We start from the raw sequence: 16,799 nt of genomic DNA on the forward strand, positions 1-16,799 counted from the left end.
ACCTTCTTTCCATTCCTAGCGAGGCTTCCGTTTCGGCGTGGTTGCGCGCCTGGCAGCTATAAGAAGAGTCCCCCTGGGGCAGGCAGATTTGCTGCAGTTCCACGAGCTCCTGAAGCGGGGACGCTGGAAGGAGGCTTGCGCCCAGCTCCAACAAGCTTTGGCGCCCGGTGAGTGTGGCGTCCCGGGCTGGAGAGGGACCTGAGCCGCGGGACTCTGCAATTTGTTCTCTGCGGACTCATTCAGCCGTAAATCCATTCAGCAGATATGTACTAAACGCCTGTTAAATGCCAGGCACTGTTCTAAGTGCATTAGGAGCGTCTTACTTTCCACATGGCGATTTCTAACAGCTTTCTGCCTCTGCCGGGGATTGCGATCTTGCAGTGGGAAACCGGAAGCCAGCAGCGGAGAAGCGTGAACACTCCTGTCCTCAGCTCCTTGAGACTATCAGTATTGACCTGAGTCATATGAACCTTATATCCACATGGCCCGTGGGAAGCAATCGCATCTTTCTTTCAGGGTAGTGTTACAAGCACCACGGGGAAGCGGAGCAGCAGAAGTTGTTATTCGATATGGATGTCGCTATTGCTCCCAGAGGGAAAAAGAGACTAGTCTTAAGTCCCTTTTCGTGACTAAGGGGCCTGAGCTCCTACTCAGATCTTTTTTTTCCCCTAGACGAGCTGCTCTTAACTGCAGTGGTACCTCTTTTAGTTTCTTTAGTCTAACCCCGAAATAGAAGGGCCTTCTCTTCTGGCAAATTGGAAAAAGCACTGGACTTAGAGAAATGAGATGCAAGATTCTTATCTTGGGCTATCTGCCAAATTGCAATGATTAGATATGGTAGTTTTCTATTTTGGTTGTCTGTAAAAGTGGTACCCTCTTCCCTGCTATTTTGGAAGGTTTCTGGTGCGAGATCATGTTCATCAAGTCCCTTTGCAACAGGTTTTAATGTAACAGGGCAATATGCAACTTCAGAAGGTTTCTGAATTCCTTGAAACTGAACGCAGAATTTTGTGTGAATTCTGTTTCATAACATTCATCAAAGTATTAAAAAACAAAACCAAGAAAAAACCACTATCCCATATGAATAAATGCAAGGGGTTAAGGGAGTGGGGAAGGACTTTGCTGGCAGTCCAGTGGGTGAGACTTGGTGCTTCTACTGCAGGGAGCAGGGATTCGATCCCTGGTTGGTGAACTAAGATCCTGCATGCTGCGGCCAAAAATAAATTAAAAAAAAAAAGAGTGGGGAAATAAATCGACCGTTTTGCATTTTCTCACTTAATCCTCAGTGATTGTAGAATAATGCCCCCAGCACAGAATGGATGATTAATAAATAAATATTGGTTGAATAAAAGAAAGTTTCTATTATTATTTGCATTTTCTGGGTAAGGAAATTGAGATCCATTTGACCGCTCAGTCAGCAGGTAGGAAGCCTGACTTATTGTAATAAGCATACCGGAAGCAAACTCTTGTGTGCCTGTATTTTCAGTCACTTGTGACTCTTTGTGACCCTATAGACTGTGGCCCGCCTGGGTCCTCTGTCCTGGGATTCTCCAGGCAAGAATACTGGAGTGGTTTGCTATTGCCTCCTCCCCTTAGACATGTATTAACATTACCCACTTTGACACAAGGTGTTCTAAGGTGAAGCGCTTAAGAGCACTGTCATTGGAATCCAGCTGCTCAAGGTTTGAATTAAGGCTGTGCCATTCTGTGTAACACTGGGACAACTTGCTAACTTGAAGTGCTAGAGTTTTGGTTCTACCTTCTGTCTTGGTGGATCAATAAATATATGCTATCATTATTTTTAGGGCTTCCCTGTGGCTTAGTGGTAAAGAACCCAGAGACATGGGTTCTATCCCTGGGTCAGGAAGATCCCTGGAGGAGGAAATGGCAACCTATTCCAGTATTCTTGCTGAGAAAATCCCATGGACAGAGGAGCCCGGTGGGCTATAGTTCATAGGGTTGCAAAGAGTCGGATGTGACTGAGCACGGACATTTTTTTTTTTTTTTCTGCAACTCATATCTGTTTTTCTTGGGTGTGGCTCCTGGACTAGATGGTGTGTATGTTCAAGATTTCTGGTATCTTCGACATTGAGAGCCTGTAATACGTGTCTCCTAGAAGCCAAAGTCTTTACTGGGCCAAATCTGGCCTGCCTTTCCACTCTGTTCATCACTCCTGTTGGGAAATCTCTTTGCTGATGATGAGATGCAATGCTGGGTCAAGGGTAGGAAAGTGCTGCCTGTTCAGAAGGAATCCTGATTAATTTTTTGAACTTTTCATGGAAAAATAACTTACATATAGAAAATTCACATCATAAGCATACAGCGCAGTGAGTTGTTTTGAAGAAAACATACCTGTGTAACCTGCATTCTAGAAGCACCCCATCCCCTCACTGTGCTTCCTTTCAGACACTGAGGTTTCCTTTTAGTCCGACTTCTAGCATCATAGGTTACTTTTACCTGCTTTTGAGCTTTGTATAAATGGAATCAATACACTATGTATTTTTCTGGTGTCTGATTCCTTTAGCTCATTGTTAATTTGTAAGATTTTCCTCATGTGTACAGTCATGATTGGTTTAATTTCACTGCTTTATAGTGCTGCTACAGCCATTCTGGTTCGTGTCCTTTGATGGTTTGTTTGTTTTTCTGTTGAATATATTTTGTTGGAACTACTGGATCATAAGATATGCACATGTTCAGTTTGAGTAGACACTGTCAGTTTTCCACTTTCTCATTTATACACGCTCCATCAGTGTATGAGAGTTCTGGCCGCTCTGCATCCTTATCACACCTGGTATTGTCCAAATGATTTTTAAAAACCTGTTCATTCGTTCATTCATTTGGTCACCTATTATGTGTGAAGTCTTAACCTAGACCCTGGGGATGCAGTTATGAACAGACAAACAAGGTCCCAAGATCCCTGCTCTTTTGGAATTTAACATTCTGATGTAGAAAGTACAAAAAATAAAGTAATATAAAGGTTATTGCTTTGATAATAGAGTGGTGCAATAGAACGTGACCCTGAAGGACAGTATAAAGGGATGGGGAGTAACTTTCCACTGGGCATCAGTGAAGGCCTATCTGAGGAAGTTTTACTGGCACTGAGACCTGAGCCATCCCTGCAAAGATATGCAAGAAGAGAGAACAGCAACTGTGTAAGTCTGAGGGGACTAACAACCATGGTGTGCTTGAGATTCAGAAAAGCAGTCCTGAAGTGTAGGGATAGACCAAGACGGGGCAGGGTATGTAATCCAGGCCCAGAGAGCCTTCTGGTACTCCTGCCTTCTCAGCGTTTGGTAAATCATCCACCCTTGCATACAGATATGCTTATACTGGTCTCAGTGTATAGAGCTCATGATCTAGAAAAGGAGTGTTAAATTTAATTTTGGTTTAGTTTTTGAACTAGGATGGCTGCTTTAGTAAGCTAAAATATTGTCTCTATTTAAAATCATTGAAAGCATGGATCTGATGCCCTTAGATACACATGAATACCTGAGGAGTATGGAGATAGTACTTCTGTATGCCAGTTTTTGGTTTGAAAAAATGAGATCCCTGTGCCAGTGTAACCAAATATCATAGATAATGTGACAAGTCAGGGCATCTATTCTTCAGTTAGATTATTCAAGAATTGTAGAAAATATGTTGTGTGAAAGTGAAAGTCGCTCAGTCGTGTCTGCCTCTTTGCGACCCCATGGACCCCAGGGACTCTTTGTGACTCCACAGTCCATGGAATTCTCCAGGCCCGAATACTGGAGTGGGTAGCCGTTCCCTTCTCCAGGGGATCTCCCCAGCCCAGGGATTGAACCCAGATCTCCCGCATTGCAGGTGAATTCTTTACCATCTGAGCCACCAGGGAAGAAAATGTGTTGGGAGATTCCAATTTGCTATAATATCACTCTCAGTGATATTCCGTTTTTTTCAAAAATGATTGAACTTATTTACTTGCATCTTTTGTCTATACCTCAGTAGCCTATTTTGCCTGATTTCACTGTGGAAAGGTGAAAAGTTCCAAGGAACTTCTAATAGTTCCATGTTACATCTTCCATTAAAAGGAACATATATTGAAAGGAAGTTAGAGTGAATATATTCCCTTGGACATTTATTGAGATCCAAACACTTTTATTAATATTTTATCGAAAGATTATTGGATATAATGTATGCAAATGCATTTTTTACTTGAACCCAAGTCTCCAACCTGTGTTAACTCCTCAGTTTGCTGTTTGTTCATTTCTATGATGTATTTTGTAAAAATTAGATTGATTTTAGTAGTACTGTGTTGTGAATTACACTCTAAATGTTCTTAATAGTAATCATTGAGGCATCATTTGTAAGCTGTGCATTTACTGACTCGATATCTTCTTTTTGCTAGTTAGTTTCCTCACAGTGTATTAAAAAAATACATTTTTTAAAAGCGGAAAATTTTATGGGTCAAAATGTTCCCAAGTAGAATGTAGGACATAATGCTACTGGCCGTTAGGAAATCAGCTTATTTAATCAGGATGTCTATATACTGTTCTAATTCTATTGTTTTTGACATGGACTGAAATTATTGGTCCCTCTCTCAGTAAGTCAGAGTATTCTGTCAGACTGGATTAAAAAAATTTTTTTTAAACCCAGTTTTGGCAAACTTTAGCTCTATAAGAAAAGCATTGAATTTAAAGGAAAGTTATTATTTTCTTAATAGCAAACTTAAGATGATGGATTGGCATAATTATTAGGACTCGTAGATTGTTGCTTCCAAATTGTAAAGATTGTTAAATATGTTTGGATTTTTCATTTTTCAGTATTGTCAGTAAAATGTCTTTTTTTTTTTTCATGTACTTTAATACAATTGTTTCTTTTCATCTATTCCCAGTACTTATATCTAGGACCTGTCAGTTGCAAAGAAAAATACTCCTTCCAACTGCCAGAACAGTACAGGTTAGTGATACTGGGATTTTGTTTTGTTTTTAATGTAAGTGGAATGATACATTTGATAAAACCCATTGCCATTCCCCCAAATGTCTCTTGCATGTTTTTCCCTCCACCCCTTGGAAACCCTCATTTCATCCATCTTATCAAATAGCTATCCATTATTCAATATTCAGTTTAGAAAACCCCTCTAAGAAACCCTCCCGGAACCATCAAAAGACCTGGTCCTTTACCTTACCCTTTCTGGCTCTTTCGCTTGGCTCTGTACTGTTAGTTGTCCTTTCGTGCATTTTTATTTTGTCCCTGCCTAGATTATAAATGTTAAAATTACTGTATCACTGGCTTTTAGTTTCATGTTGGTAGATGTTTCTTATCTCATTGTGCCTTGTGCCAAGTACTTCTAAATATCTGTAGTTTCTTATATTGACCTTTCTGTTTCCCTGGATAGGAAGAGATAAGGCATAGTACCAGATAATGCTGAATTGCCTATGTTTGATCTTCATAGAGCCTGAATTTTTCCTCAAAAAGTTTTTCTTCTAAGCCTAAAATGTGTGGGAGTGTGGTAGGGGCAGAAAAGAAGGCTGAACCCATTGAAGGCAGGAACTGGGCCCTAGAATTCATCAGAGCCTGTCATGTTAACTCAGAGTTAGTGACTTTTACACAGGAGCCATGGCGTACTGTTCTGCAAGACTGAGGACCAGACAAACGTATTCGTGGGTTGGCAGGCCATTGTTGGATCAAAAACTACACTACCAAACCTACAAGTGAGTGATAGAATTCTTTAGTACTGAAACTAATAGCTTCTCCAACCTAAGCTGTTAATAACTTGTATTCAGGGTGTCCTAGTTATTATAGGTTGAGGAGTGTGTGTGTGTGTGCTCATGACTACTCAGTCATGTCTGACTCTGCGATTGCATGGACTGTAGCCCACCAGGCTCCTCCGTCCATGGGATTCTCCAGGCAAGAATACTGGAGTGGGTTGCCATTTCCTTCTCCAAGGGATCTTCCCGACCAAGGGATCAAACCCAAGTTTCCTGCATTGCAGGCAGACACTTTAACCTCTGAGCCACCAGGGAAGCCCCATATGAATTGACTATAAGGCAGCAGGGGTTTGTTTAATGGAAGAAGATAGTAGCATAAATAGAGCAGCTAGTGATACAGGAAGACATTATGTCAGGTTAATAAAATTTGATATGTATGAGAATGTCTTACCTGTTTCAGATAGGTTCTGTGTAATTCTGCATGATAGCAGGGTAGGATTAGATATTACTATATCCTCTTCACCCCAGACTTCTCTGAACAATTTGATGTTGCTCTTGGGCAGCTTTCATGTCTTAGGAAGCGTTTGTTGTTCTTTGTGAATAACTGAGAGAAGTTAGGTTTCATAAGGAGGCCTCTGGATTAATCATCCATGCTAAAACAATTCATTTAACTCATTTCATCTACACTTGCATATGACTGGTATATTGGTTTCTAGTATAATTGGTCAGCAGAGAAAAACTATTCAGGAGATTTTCCAGTTAAAGAGCATATTCTTCTGTGCCAAGAGGTCTGAAGAGCTTGGCTCACCCTACGAGATTTCCTGACTTGTTTCTCTGTTATTTCCTAGAGAGATCAGTGTGAAAAGAGAAGGTTATTCGACTGAGATTCACATCCAAGTTGGACAGTTTGTGTTGATTGAGGGGGATGATGATGAAAATCCATACGTTGCTAAATTGGTTGAGTTGTTTGAAGACGGTGAGTTTGGGGCTGGAATGAAAAGCATTCCTTGTTGTGAATGATTGGGAGGTACTCCATGATGGGGGAGAAGGGTGGTTACTGATTCCTCTGCTCAGAGCAGTATATTGGGTGTGCGTATGGGGTCACTTAAGCACCAGCTGTACCCTCTTCTACCTAGTGAATGTCTTTACTCACTAGAGCAGTACTGGGAAAGAGTGGGATTGGGGGGGTCTCAATAATTTAGCTTGTCCATTGCTTTTAGGAGTGGGTGAGAATGGCCGGGAAGGCAGGATTGGTGAATTAGAAAGGAAGATTTAGGAAGAGGGGGGGAAGGGATAAAATAGGTGATTTGCACTCTAATAGAAATGTGTCCTTTATTTTGGCATCAGGAAGTCAGTAATTTTGCATGCAATGTTACTTTTACCGGGGAGTTCTTAAGTTGGATTGTGTATTAGTTGATTGATGTTCCATCAGAAAAACAAAAACATGAGGTGTATTATTTATGCAGAGGGACTTGTAGTCAAGTGTTGAGAAGGTAGGAGAGCAAACATCGGTGCTTTCCAGAGATCAATAAGGGCAGAAAGCCACTACTGCCCTTAAAGCTGGAGAAGCCAAAGGGAAAGGAGTGTTAAATGGGACCTGCAAAGCCACACTCAAGCTGCTGCTAATTTTCTCTGCTATTAACCCTCTGCAGAGTAGAGAAGAGCACTGAAAAGTAGAAATGGGGCAGAATTCCAAAAGGAAGATGAAGGATAATAACTTAAACTATATAAAACTGCCTCTTCCAAAAGCTAGGAGAAGAGTATGTAGTACTTAGTCCTGGCCTGTGGCAGTTTGTGCCTAAAAGAACTGACAGAGTGGATGGAGATGTTTTACATTGCAGAGACGGAGAAAATTCTTCACGAAGTATGGAGGAGAACGTTATCAATCTAACGTCCACTAGGGGGAGCACGTCAGCAGGGTGGGCTTTTGTATATGTGGTTTGGCCTTTCTGTATAGATATTAGAATTTGTGTATTGTGCTGCATTGAATGGCTCCAGTCTTTCTCTGAAGCAAGATAAGGAAGAGAGGAGGCAATAATGATAGTGGCACTAATGACTGTATGTGCTTTCACTTGGAGCTAAGACTGGTATGGAGTGATGTTAACAGTATATTACAATGATAAAGCTGAAGACTGCACGCATATATTGGCCAGAAGTCATCTCAGTAGCTTATGCTCTGAGTCTTACTGGGAGTTATCTACAGATTTGCAAAATTTGTTCAGTGCCTGTGATTAGAATTGCTCCTCTCAAATGCCTTTTATAATTTATTTGGTGACTGATGACACCATTGGGAATGGGGCAAAATGAGAAGAACATGGGTGCTGGGTGGAGTCAGCAAGCTGGTTGGTCCCGTGACCTTTGACACATCACTTAAGGTCTCTGTAATGGGATTACTTTACCTGTAAATGGGAGACAGCCTTAGGGTCTGCCTTGTACAATTATTGTGAGGATTAAGGATAATGTATTCATCAAGTATTATCCAAGTACTTAGCACAGTGTCTGGCACATAAGAAGTGCTTAATGAAATGTTACCATGTTTTCTTAACCTTACCTTTTCCATCTGTCCTTCCTAGTTTCTGAACTTTATTCCAAAAAACGTGCTCGAGTACAGTGGTTTATCCGATTCTGTGAAGTCCCTGTCTGTAAACAGCACTTACTGGGCCGGAAGCCTGACACACAAGAGATATTCTGGTATGACAACCCGACCTGTGACAGCAACATTAGTGTTGAGACCATCATTGGCTGTGTGCGGGTAGGTGGTACCTTGATCCTCAGTTCTATTGTGAAGCTTATTTATGACTTGACTCCTAAACTGCATGGCATCAAATATATTACTAGCTCTAGTTTACCTCAAAGAAATGAATTTTTCCTGTTTGTCATTGTCTCTGCTTGCCTGCCTACTTCTCTTTCAACAAATATTTACTGAAAGCACTTACCATGTGTTAGGACCCTTCTGGAGGAAGTGACATTTAGGTTGTGACCTGAGGGAAGAGCAGAAATTGGCAAAAGTATCTCAGTGGGAAATTATATTTAGCTATGATTGTGGCAGGCATAAAGCATTGTGAGGCTGAATATGCTTGCTTAAATGAGGACTTCACCTTGAGTAAATCAGTACAAAGAGTGCTAATTGCTATAGGCAAATATGTGTTATGGGATTTTATGATAAATCAGGTTCTAATGAGGTGTAGGCTGAGCTGGGACACTGGAGACTAGGGTGTGGGTTACTTCTCAAGCTACTTTAGCCCTCCAAAATGGGTTTAGGTCATGATGTGATCATGTGGTGATTAGGTGGTTGGTAGGGCAAGGAAACCATGGTTTGGCAGGACTATAATCAGATTTTTCCAATCTATGGGCTCAGCGTATTGTGTGCCACAAAATAACCTTTGAGTTAAATGAGTAAAGAAGTGAAAGGCAGATGTAGAAGTTTAAGCAGCTAGATGGGTGGATTTGGAAAGGCAGAGAAGGCGTTTAGGCAGGAATGAGCAGGACTGTGACAAGCCACAGTCGACTGGTGGTGGGAAGCCATTTTGAAGAGTACTGAAGACTCAGGAGATAAAGTGGGGTCAGATTTAGAACTCACTGCAAATCAATTTAAGTAATCCGATCTTGCTAGAGTGGGTAACCATGGTAGGTTATTGAAGCATTTAGACTATGCTTAGAGAAGTTTTTGTGGGGAAATCTGGCCTCGGTGAATAAAACAGATTGAAAAAACAACATGAGGGATTCATATCAGCAAGGAGGAGTCTGGAAATATGCTATATCATGTTCATGACTGTTTTATTTAGAAAAGTAATGTTCCAGGTAATGCAGACTTCATGCTTTTTAATCATAGCACTCATAGAGCATTCCTTGACTCTCTTGCTTCTCCTTTCTTTCTGTCATCTCTGCTTTCTAAATTCAGGTAGTAGCTTTAGCCCCAGATGAAGTCATGCCTATAGATCTGAAAAATGAGAAGACTTTCTTTGTGAAACTATCTTGGAATGAGAAAAAATTCCAACCACTACCTCCAGAAGTATTTACTCAGTTGAATAAGCTTCAAGAAGACAATCATAGATATCAGAAATCCATGGAATCCAAAACTAAGAGTGCAGAAAGCCCTTCCTGGATCACAACAGAACATGCAGTCAAAAGGATCGAATCAAGGCATTCCACTTCCAAATCTCGTCACCCTGCTTCCCATCCTGTCACCCCAAGGGCGAGGAAGAGGCTGGAGCTCAGCAGTAAGTGCAAAATGGGTGATAGTGGGCAGTATTCAGGCTAAAGGAAAATGGTAAAATAGTAATTCATGCTACAGTACAGCACTGAGTTATGCAGCATTGGGCCAAGTACCGATTGGACATATCTTGAAATACGTGTCATGTAAGATTGACCATTTTCATCATTTTAAAAAGTGTACAGTTCAGTGGCATGAAGTACATCCACACTGTTGTATAACCATCCTCATCTTCTTCTAAAACAGTCTTTCCAACCTTTAAACAATGACTTCCCATTCCCTTGTGCCCCATCCTCTGGCAACCACCTTTCTATGTTTTGCTTATTCTTGTCTCCTTTGCTGTAAATTAATTGACCATATATACTTGGGTTTGCTTCTGGGCTTTCCATTCTGTTCCATTGATCTGTGTGTCTGTTTTTAATACCAAAATCAAACTATTTGGATTACTTATTGCTTTGTACTGGGTTGGCCAAAAGGTTCATTTGGGTTTCTCCATGCCATCTTATGGAAAATCCTGAATGACCCTTTTGGCCAGCCCAATAATATAGCTTCAAATCAGGGACTATGATGCATCCAGCTTTGTTCATCTTTCTCAAGATTGCTTTGGCTTGTTGGAGTAAGATTTACTTTTCTTTTAAGCTGAGTCATAGCCATTGTACATATATACCACATTTTATTTATTCATTCAACTGTCAATGGACATGTGGGTTGCTTCCACCTTTTGGCTATTGTGACTAATGCTGCTATGAAATTGAGTTTACAAATATCATATCAAGTCCCTGCCTTCATGTTGAATATGTACTCAGAAATGGAACCATGACAGCTGTATCAATTTTCTTTTTACATTCTCATCAATAATACTAGAGTTCCATTTCCCCACGTCCTCACTAAGTATTTAGATCTTGTTATTTTATATTGTTATTTTCTGTGGCTTTGATTGTAGCTATCCTACTGGGTGTGAGGTAGTATGTCATTATTAACATTTTCTTAATGATTACTAATGTTAAGCCCTATAATCAGCTAATTCTTTAAGAGCTCAGCTACTAAGGTGACATTGCTTTTAGATCCTTAGCGGAAGAACTAAGAACTATATATATGTATTTGTTATAATCTTAAAACTCTTAAATTCATACTGATACTTCTAATCTACACCACAGGGTTCTTCTCATCCTTCCCACGTTCCATAATTCCAAACTGTAATTAATTTGTTACTCTTTATATTTTTAGAATATATTCCACTGAGGGAGTAATGTTACTTTGATTAAATATTTTTCTTCTGCTAATCATTATTTATTGGTGATATACAGTTACGTTCTTTCATTTATGTTTAATTTTAGGGCTTTTCCCATCTTTGACTTTTAAAACATGTGAAACATTAGCACAGACTCAAAATAAGACAAGTGTCCTCAGAGAAGCCCCATCCCTTTCTTTATCCTCTCACCCTGCTTCTACCTCATCTTTTTGTAATAAATTTTATTAGTTTCCGGTTTATTTTTCTCCTAATTTTATTTCCCATTATTTCTTAGCCAGTAGAGCATTATACTGGATGTGTTATTTTCCCTCTTAACTTTTTTCACTAATAATGTGTCTGGAAGCTACTCCATGGCCATTCTATGAGCTCATCCTCATCCTATTATGTGTCCTTACTTTTTTTGTTTCTGTGCCAAGTTCATTGAGTATTCTTGAAACTTCTTAGTATAATGTATGTTTCAGTTCAGTTCAGTTCAGTCACTCAGTCGTGTCTGACTGTCTGCAACCTCATGGACTGTAGCACGCCAGGCTTCCCTGTCCATCACCAACTCCTCGAGCCTACTCAAACTCATGTTCATCGAGTTGATGATGCCATACAACCATCTCATCCTCTGATGTCCCCTTCTCCTCCCGCCTTCAGTCTTTCCCAGAATCAGGGTCTTTTCCAGCGATTCAGTTCTTCACATCAGGTAGTTTCAGCTTCAGCATCAGTCCTTCCAGTGACTGTTCAGGACTGATTTCCTTTAGGACGGCCTGGTTGCTTGTCCTTGCTATCCAAAAGACTCTCAAGAGTCTTCTCCAACACCACAGTTCAAAAGCATCAATTCTTCGGGACACAGCTTTCTTTATAGTCCAACTCTCACATCCATACATGACTACTGGAAAATCCGTAACTTTCACTAGGCGGACCTTTGTTGGCAAAGTAATGTCTTTGCTTTTTAGCATGCTGTCTAGGTTGGTCATAGCTTTTCTTCCAGGGAGCCAGTATCTTTTAATTTCATGGCTGCAACCACCATCTGCAGTGATTTTGGAGCCAAAAAAAAAAAAGTCTCTCACTGTTTCCATTGTTTCCCTATCTATTTGCCATGAAGTGATGGGACTGGATGCCATGATCTTAGTTTTCTGAATGTTGTTTTAAGACAACTTTTTCACTCTCCTCTTTCACTTTCATCAAGATGCTGTTTAGTTCTTTGCTTTCTGCCATAAGGGTGGTGTCATCTGCATATCTGAGGTTATTGATATTTCTCCCGGCGATCTTGATTCCAGCTTGTGCTTCATTCAGCCTGGCATTTCGCATGATGTACTCTGCATATAAGTTAAATAAGCAGGGATATACAGCCTTGACGTACTCCTTTTCCTGATTTGGAACCAGTCTGTTGTTCCATGTCCAGTTCTAACTGTTGCTTCTTGACCTGCATACAGGTTTCTCAGGAGGCAGGTAAGGTGGTCTGGTGTTCCCATCTCTTTAAAAATTTCCCACAGTTTCTGTATGTTTAGGAGCTGAATATGAACATGATGAAACTTTCTGGAAATGCAGATGACTACTAAAGATATAATTTGTACAGTCACCATTTAGAAATAATTGTGGTATTTTTTTTCACTGTTGATTTTGTAGGACCTTGAAAGTTAGGGTAAGAAATTTAAACTTGACACAGTGACATAATTAGATGTGGCAGTTATGAGGAAAATATTATAGACTGTTTTTGACAGAAAGATGGGGAAATGAGACATAAGGGAGACTAGGATATTGGGACATTTTTATATTAATCTAGACATGCGTTATCCTCGTATTTGCCACACAGGTGCTAGCTGACTTCTTGCCTTGCCTGTAGCAGCAGTTCCACACACCCTGTGCTGTGGCTGAAGTGAACTCCGCCCAGTGCTTTCCTGTCTCGCTGCCTTAGCTCACATCAATCTCACTTATTCTCTTCACTCGTCCCCTCCTTCCCCTTTCAACTCTGTTGAAATTTTGCCTTTCTTTCAAGCCCTGTCTCAAGAGCTGTATTTATTAGTGTGCAAGCGAGCTAAGTTGCTTTATTCGTGTCTGACTCTCTGCGACCCTATGGACTGTAGCCCGCCAGGCCTGTCTGGCCAATGGATTCTCCAGGCAGGAATACTGGAGTGGCTTGCCATGCCCTCCCTGCAGGGGATCTTCCTGACCCAGGGATCGAACCCGCATCTCTTATGGTCTCCTGCGTTGGCAGGCAGGTTGGTGACCATTAGAGCCATCTGGGAAGCCCTATTTATTAGCACGAGGTGCTTTAGGATCATTATTAAACTTGATATTATAGACATTTATGCATCTCGTCTGCCCGGTTAGACTAGAGTATCTTAGGATGGGAACCAGGATTGGGTCTCATTCAACTTTTGTCTCCTAGCACCTGGTATATACCTTGGCATTTTAATAGCTCAATTGATGAGCTATTCATCTATGAATGAATGTCCAGGTTCTTGATGCCTTTGATCATGATGAAATTGGAGGAGACCCAAATGTGGTTCTGTATACTCTCAAAGCTCAGTTGATTGCCTGCAGGATCCATCTCTCCACTGGTATAATCTGGGTTAAGAAAAACTGTAAGGCCTTGGTGTTATTCAACAGAGCCATTGGAATAAATTTCAGATGGGGTTGAATGGGGCTTGAGGATAGGATGTGCAGTATCACCCTGGTTGAGAACAACTGTTCTGGGAGATTACTTCATGGAAAACCTGATGTTTGAACATTTATCTATGAAGGCTGAGTTAACTGTTTCAGCTAGCAAAATTACCCTTAGAATTTAAGAGAGAGACTAAAAATATAAGAGCTACCTGACCTGGGAAAAGATAGTATAGAATAATTCCAAATATGGATAATTCATGTGTTTGTATCACTCAGTGGAAGAATTTATCTCTAAAGAGATTAGCAATCTGTACAGTGCTTGTTATAAAATTCACACACTGTCTATAGTGATTTCTCTTGAACTTAGGTTTCCCTAGGACTCCTAACACAAGGATTTCCCAGGCAACTTCGTGTGCCTCATTGGATTCTCCTGGAAGAATGAAACGGAAAGTGGCCTTCTCTGAGATCATGTCACCTTCAAAGAGGTCTCTGCCTGATGGTTCTCAGACCTCATCTCCAGCTCTGAAAGCCCCAGAGAAAACGGGAGAGATTCAACACTCCTGTACCAAAGATGCCAGGAAGACTTCACCTGATCATGGCATGATCCTGAGAACTCGAGTCCCAGCTTTGAAAGCAACAGAGACTAGTGCAGAAAGAACACTCACTCCTACCAGCAGGGGATGGAAATCCTCAGTGGTGCCTTCTGTGATTCTGAAACCAGAATACATCAAAAGAAGGTGACTGGGGATGTTATCCTGCCTCCCACAGAGCAAATCAAGATCCTTCACATGATGGGAATGTGTGGGTCACAGCCAGGGAATCTGTCTATGTCACAGAATCACCAGCTTTTCTAAAATCCAGATTTCTGAGCCTCTCCCCAGATGTAGTGAATCAGTCTCCAAGTGTTGGGCCCAGGAATCTGTATTTTTGAGACACTCTTAGGGTGATTCTGATATACCCAGCTTTCTTCCGGGGATTGCTGCTCCAGAGGATAATTCCCAGACCTGAATTGCTTCACAGTCTTGGATTTCACTGCTTGCTTGGCTCTTAATCACATTTTAACAGTGATTTTCTTAGTCAGTTTCTTTCTGTTTTTTAAAACTGGAAACCATTTTCAAATGCATAAAATACAAGAAGATAATGCATCTATAACAACTCTGAAGTTTGACACTGGGCATTGTCTCTACATTATGTGCTGTACAAATATGACAATCCTGAAATTTTAAGGTTTCCTGCTCAGAAACTCTAGCACCTGGCTTTTCTGATTTTATTTGGTTTCCTTTTTTTTTTTTTTTTAGGGTTTTTTTTTTAAAATGTGTATCATTTTTAATGTCTTTGTTGAATTTGTTACAATATTGCTTCTGTTTAAGTTTTAGATTTTTAGCCCCAAGTTATATGGAATTTTAGTTCACCAACCAGGGATCAAACCTGGTTTGATCAAACTTGCACCCCCTGCATTGAAGGGCAAAGTCTTAACCACTGGACTTCCAGTAAAATCCTTTACCTAGATTTCTTGATAAATGCTTTGCATTGAGAGTATACCTGCATTGCTACTAACCTTGAGTAGATAGTAAATTATAGATACATCAGATAGTAAATTATAGATATATCAGAAATTCTGAGTACAATTAGTATTAATATATTCTGATTTCTAGTTGTGGAGGTGATGAGTCTACTTTAAATGATAAGCTTTTGGCAAACTTTAATCTCTGGGTTTGAGTCAAACTTCCCTTATCAACTTTTTGGCAAATTTTGCTTAGCTCCTTCCAAAGTAGCTGCCGAAAGAATAAGAGCCTGTTAGGCTACCTGACTCACTTCCAGTCCTGCTGCTGATAGCTGGCACCCAAAACCACTTTCCGTAATCTTGCTGTGATATCTTGCAGGGAGGCTAAAGAACCAGAAGTTCTGGATGAAGCTCCCTCTATTTCCCGTATCCGCAGGAAGAGTGCTCTCTTGACTTTGAATCGGATTAGGCAGCAGCTTAGGTAAGACTGCTCCTTGGCGGGCAGAAAAACATCACTGCCATCTGTGAAATCTATAATCCTATTTCTTAAATCTTCTTAACATTTCTTGTTTATTTGCTAATCCATTGAAATTTACCTTTACCTAGTATGTCTGGAATTGTGTTAATTTCACATAAACGTCATAGTTTGAAAGGGACAAGAAACACTGTCCTGGGCTTAGGTGGCTCCCAGGGCCCCATAATCATCACACCCACCAAGACTATTAGTAGGGTGCCTAAGAACATGAACTTTGATTCTGGTAGACTTGGATTTGAACCTAGGCTTTGTCGTGATGACTTTGTGACTTCCCTGGTGGCTCAGACAGTAAAAGCATCTGCCTACAATGCAGGAGACCTGGGTTCGATCTCTGGGTTGGGAAGATCCCCTGGAGAAAGAAATGGCAGCCAACTCCAATATTCTTGCCTGGAAAATCCCATAGACAGAGGAGCCTGGCAGGCTGCAGTCCATGGGGTCACAAAGAGTCAAACACGACTGAGCGATTTCACTTTCACTTTGTCATTTATTAGGTTGGTGCAAACATAATTGCAGTTTTGGACCATGAATTTTAAACCATTATAGCTAGGCTCAAACACATCTTTACTAATCAAAATAGGAACCATTACAATCAAATCATTTTTGCCAGCGAGAAATAAGTTTGTTTATTTATTACTATAGCGTAAAAATTTGTGCTTTAGGGATTCGAGGAACTCTTGGAAAGCATTTCTGCTTCCTGCTGGTTGTGGAAGTGTTTTCCCTGCAAAAAGTTGTTGAGATGCTTGAGGCAGTGGTAGTTGTTTGGCAGGAGGTCAGGTGAATGTAGTGGATGAGGCAAAACTTCAGAGCCTAATTTGTTCAGCTTCTGAAGCGTTGGCTGTGCATCGCACAGTCAGGTGTTGTGGAGAATTGGGCCTTCTGTTGACCAATGCTGGCGGCAGCCTTTGCAGTTTTCGGTGCATCTCATTGATTTGCTGAACATAGGTCTCAGATGTAATGGTTTCGCTGGGATTCCGAAAGCTGTAGTGGGTCAGACTGTCAGCAGACCATCAAGCAGTGACCACAACCTCTTT

The 16,799-nt window shown here is 40.8% G+C and overlaps 1 protein-coding gene across 1 annotated transcript in view; it reads left to right on the forward strand.

The window, feature by feature from the left end:
* Positions 1-11: 11 nt before the first annotated feature.
* Positions 12-16,799, forward strand: part of ORC1 (origin recognition complex subunit 1) — a 36,490-nt gene continuing 19,702 nt past the window's right edge. The window contains exons 1-8 of the mRNA XM_040231139.1: positions 12-167; positions 4,853-4,917; positions 5,573-5,672; positions 6,518-6,645; positions 8,243-8,421; positions 9,571-9,889; positions 14,097-14,466; positions 15,613-15,714. Of these exons, the coding sequence (XP_040087073.1) occupies positions 5,578-5,672; positions 6,518-6,645; positions 8,243-8,421; positions 9,571-9,889; positions 14,097-14,466; positions 15,613-15,714 (1,193 nt within the window). The 5' untranslated portion in view covers positions 12-167; positions 4,853-4,917; positions 5,573-5,577. The remainder of the gene's footprint in view (positions 168-4,852; positions 4,918-5,572; positions 5,673-6,517; positions 6,646-8,242; positions 8,422-9,570; positions 9,890-14,096; positions 14,467-15,612; positions 15,715-16,799) is intronic.

The sequence above is a fragment of the Oryx dammah genome, unplaced genomic scaffold (genome assembly GCF_014754425.2).
Source record: "Oryx dammah isolate SB20612 unplaced genomic scaffold, SCBI_Odam_1.1 HiC_scaffold_28, whole genome shotgun sequence".
Lineage (NCBI taxonomy): Eukaryota > Metazoa > Chordata > Mammalia > Artiodactyla > Bovidae > Oryx > Oryx dammah.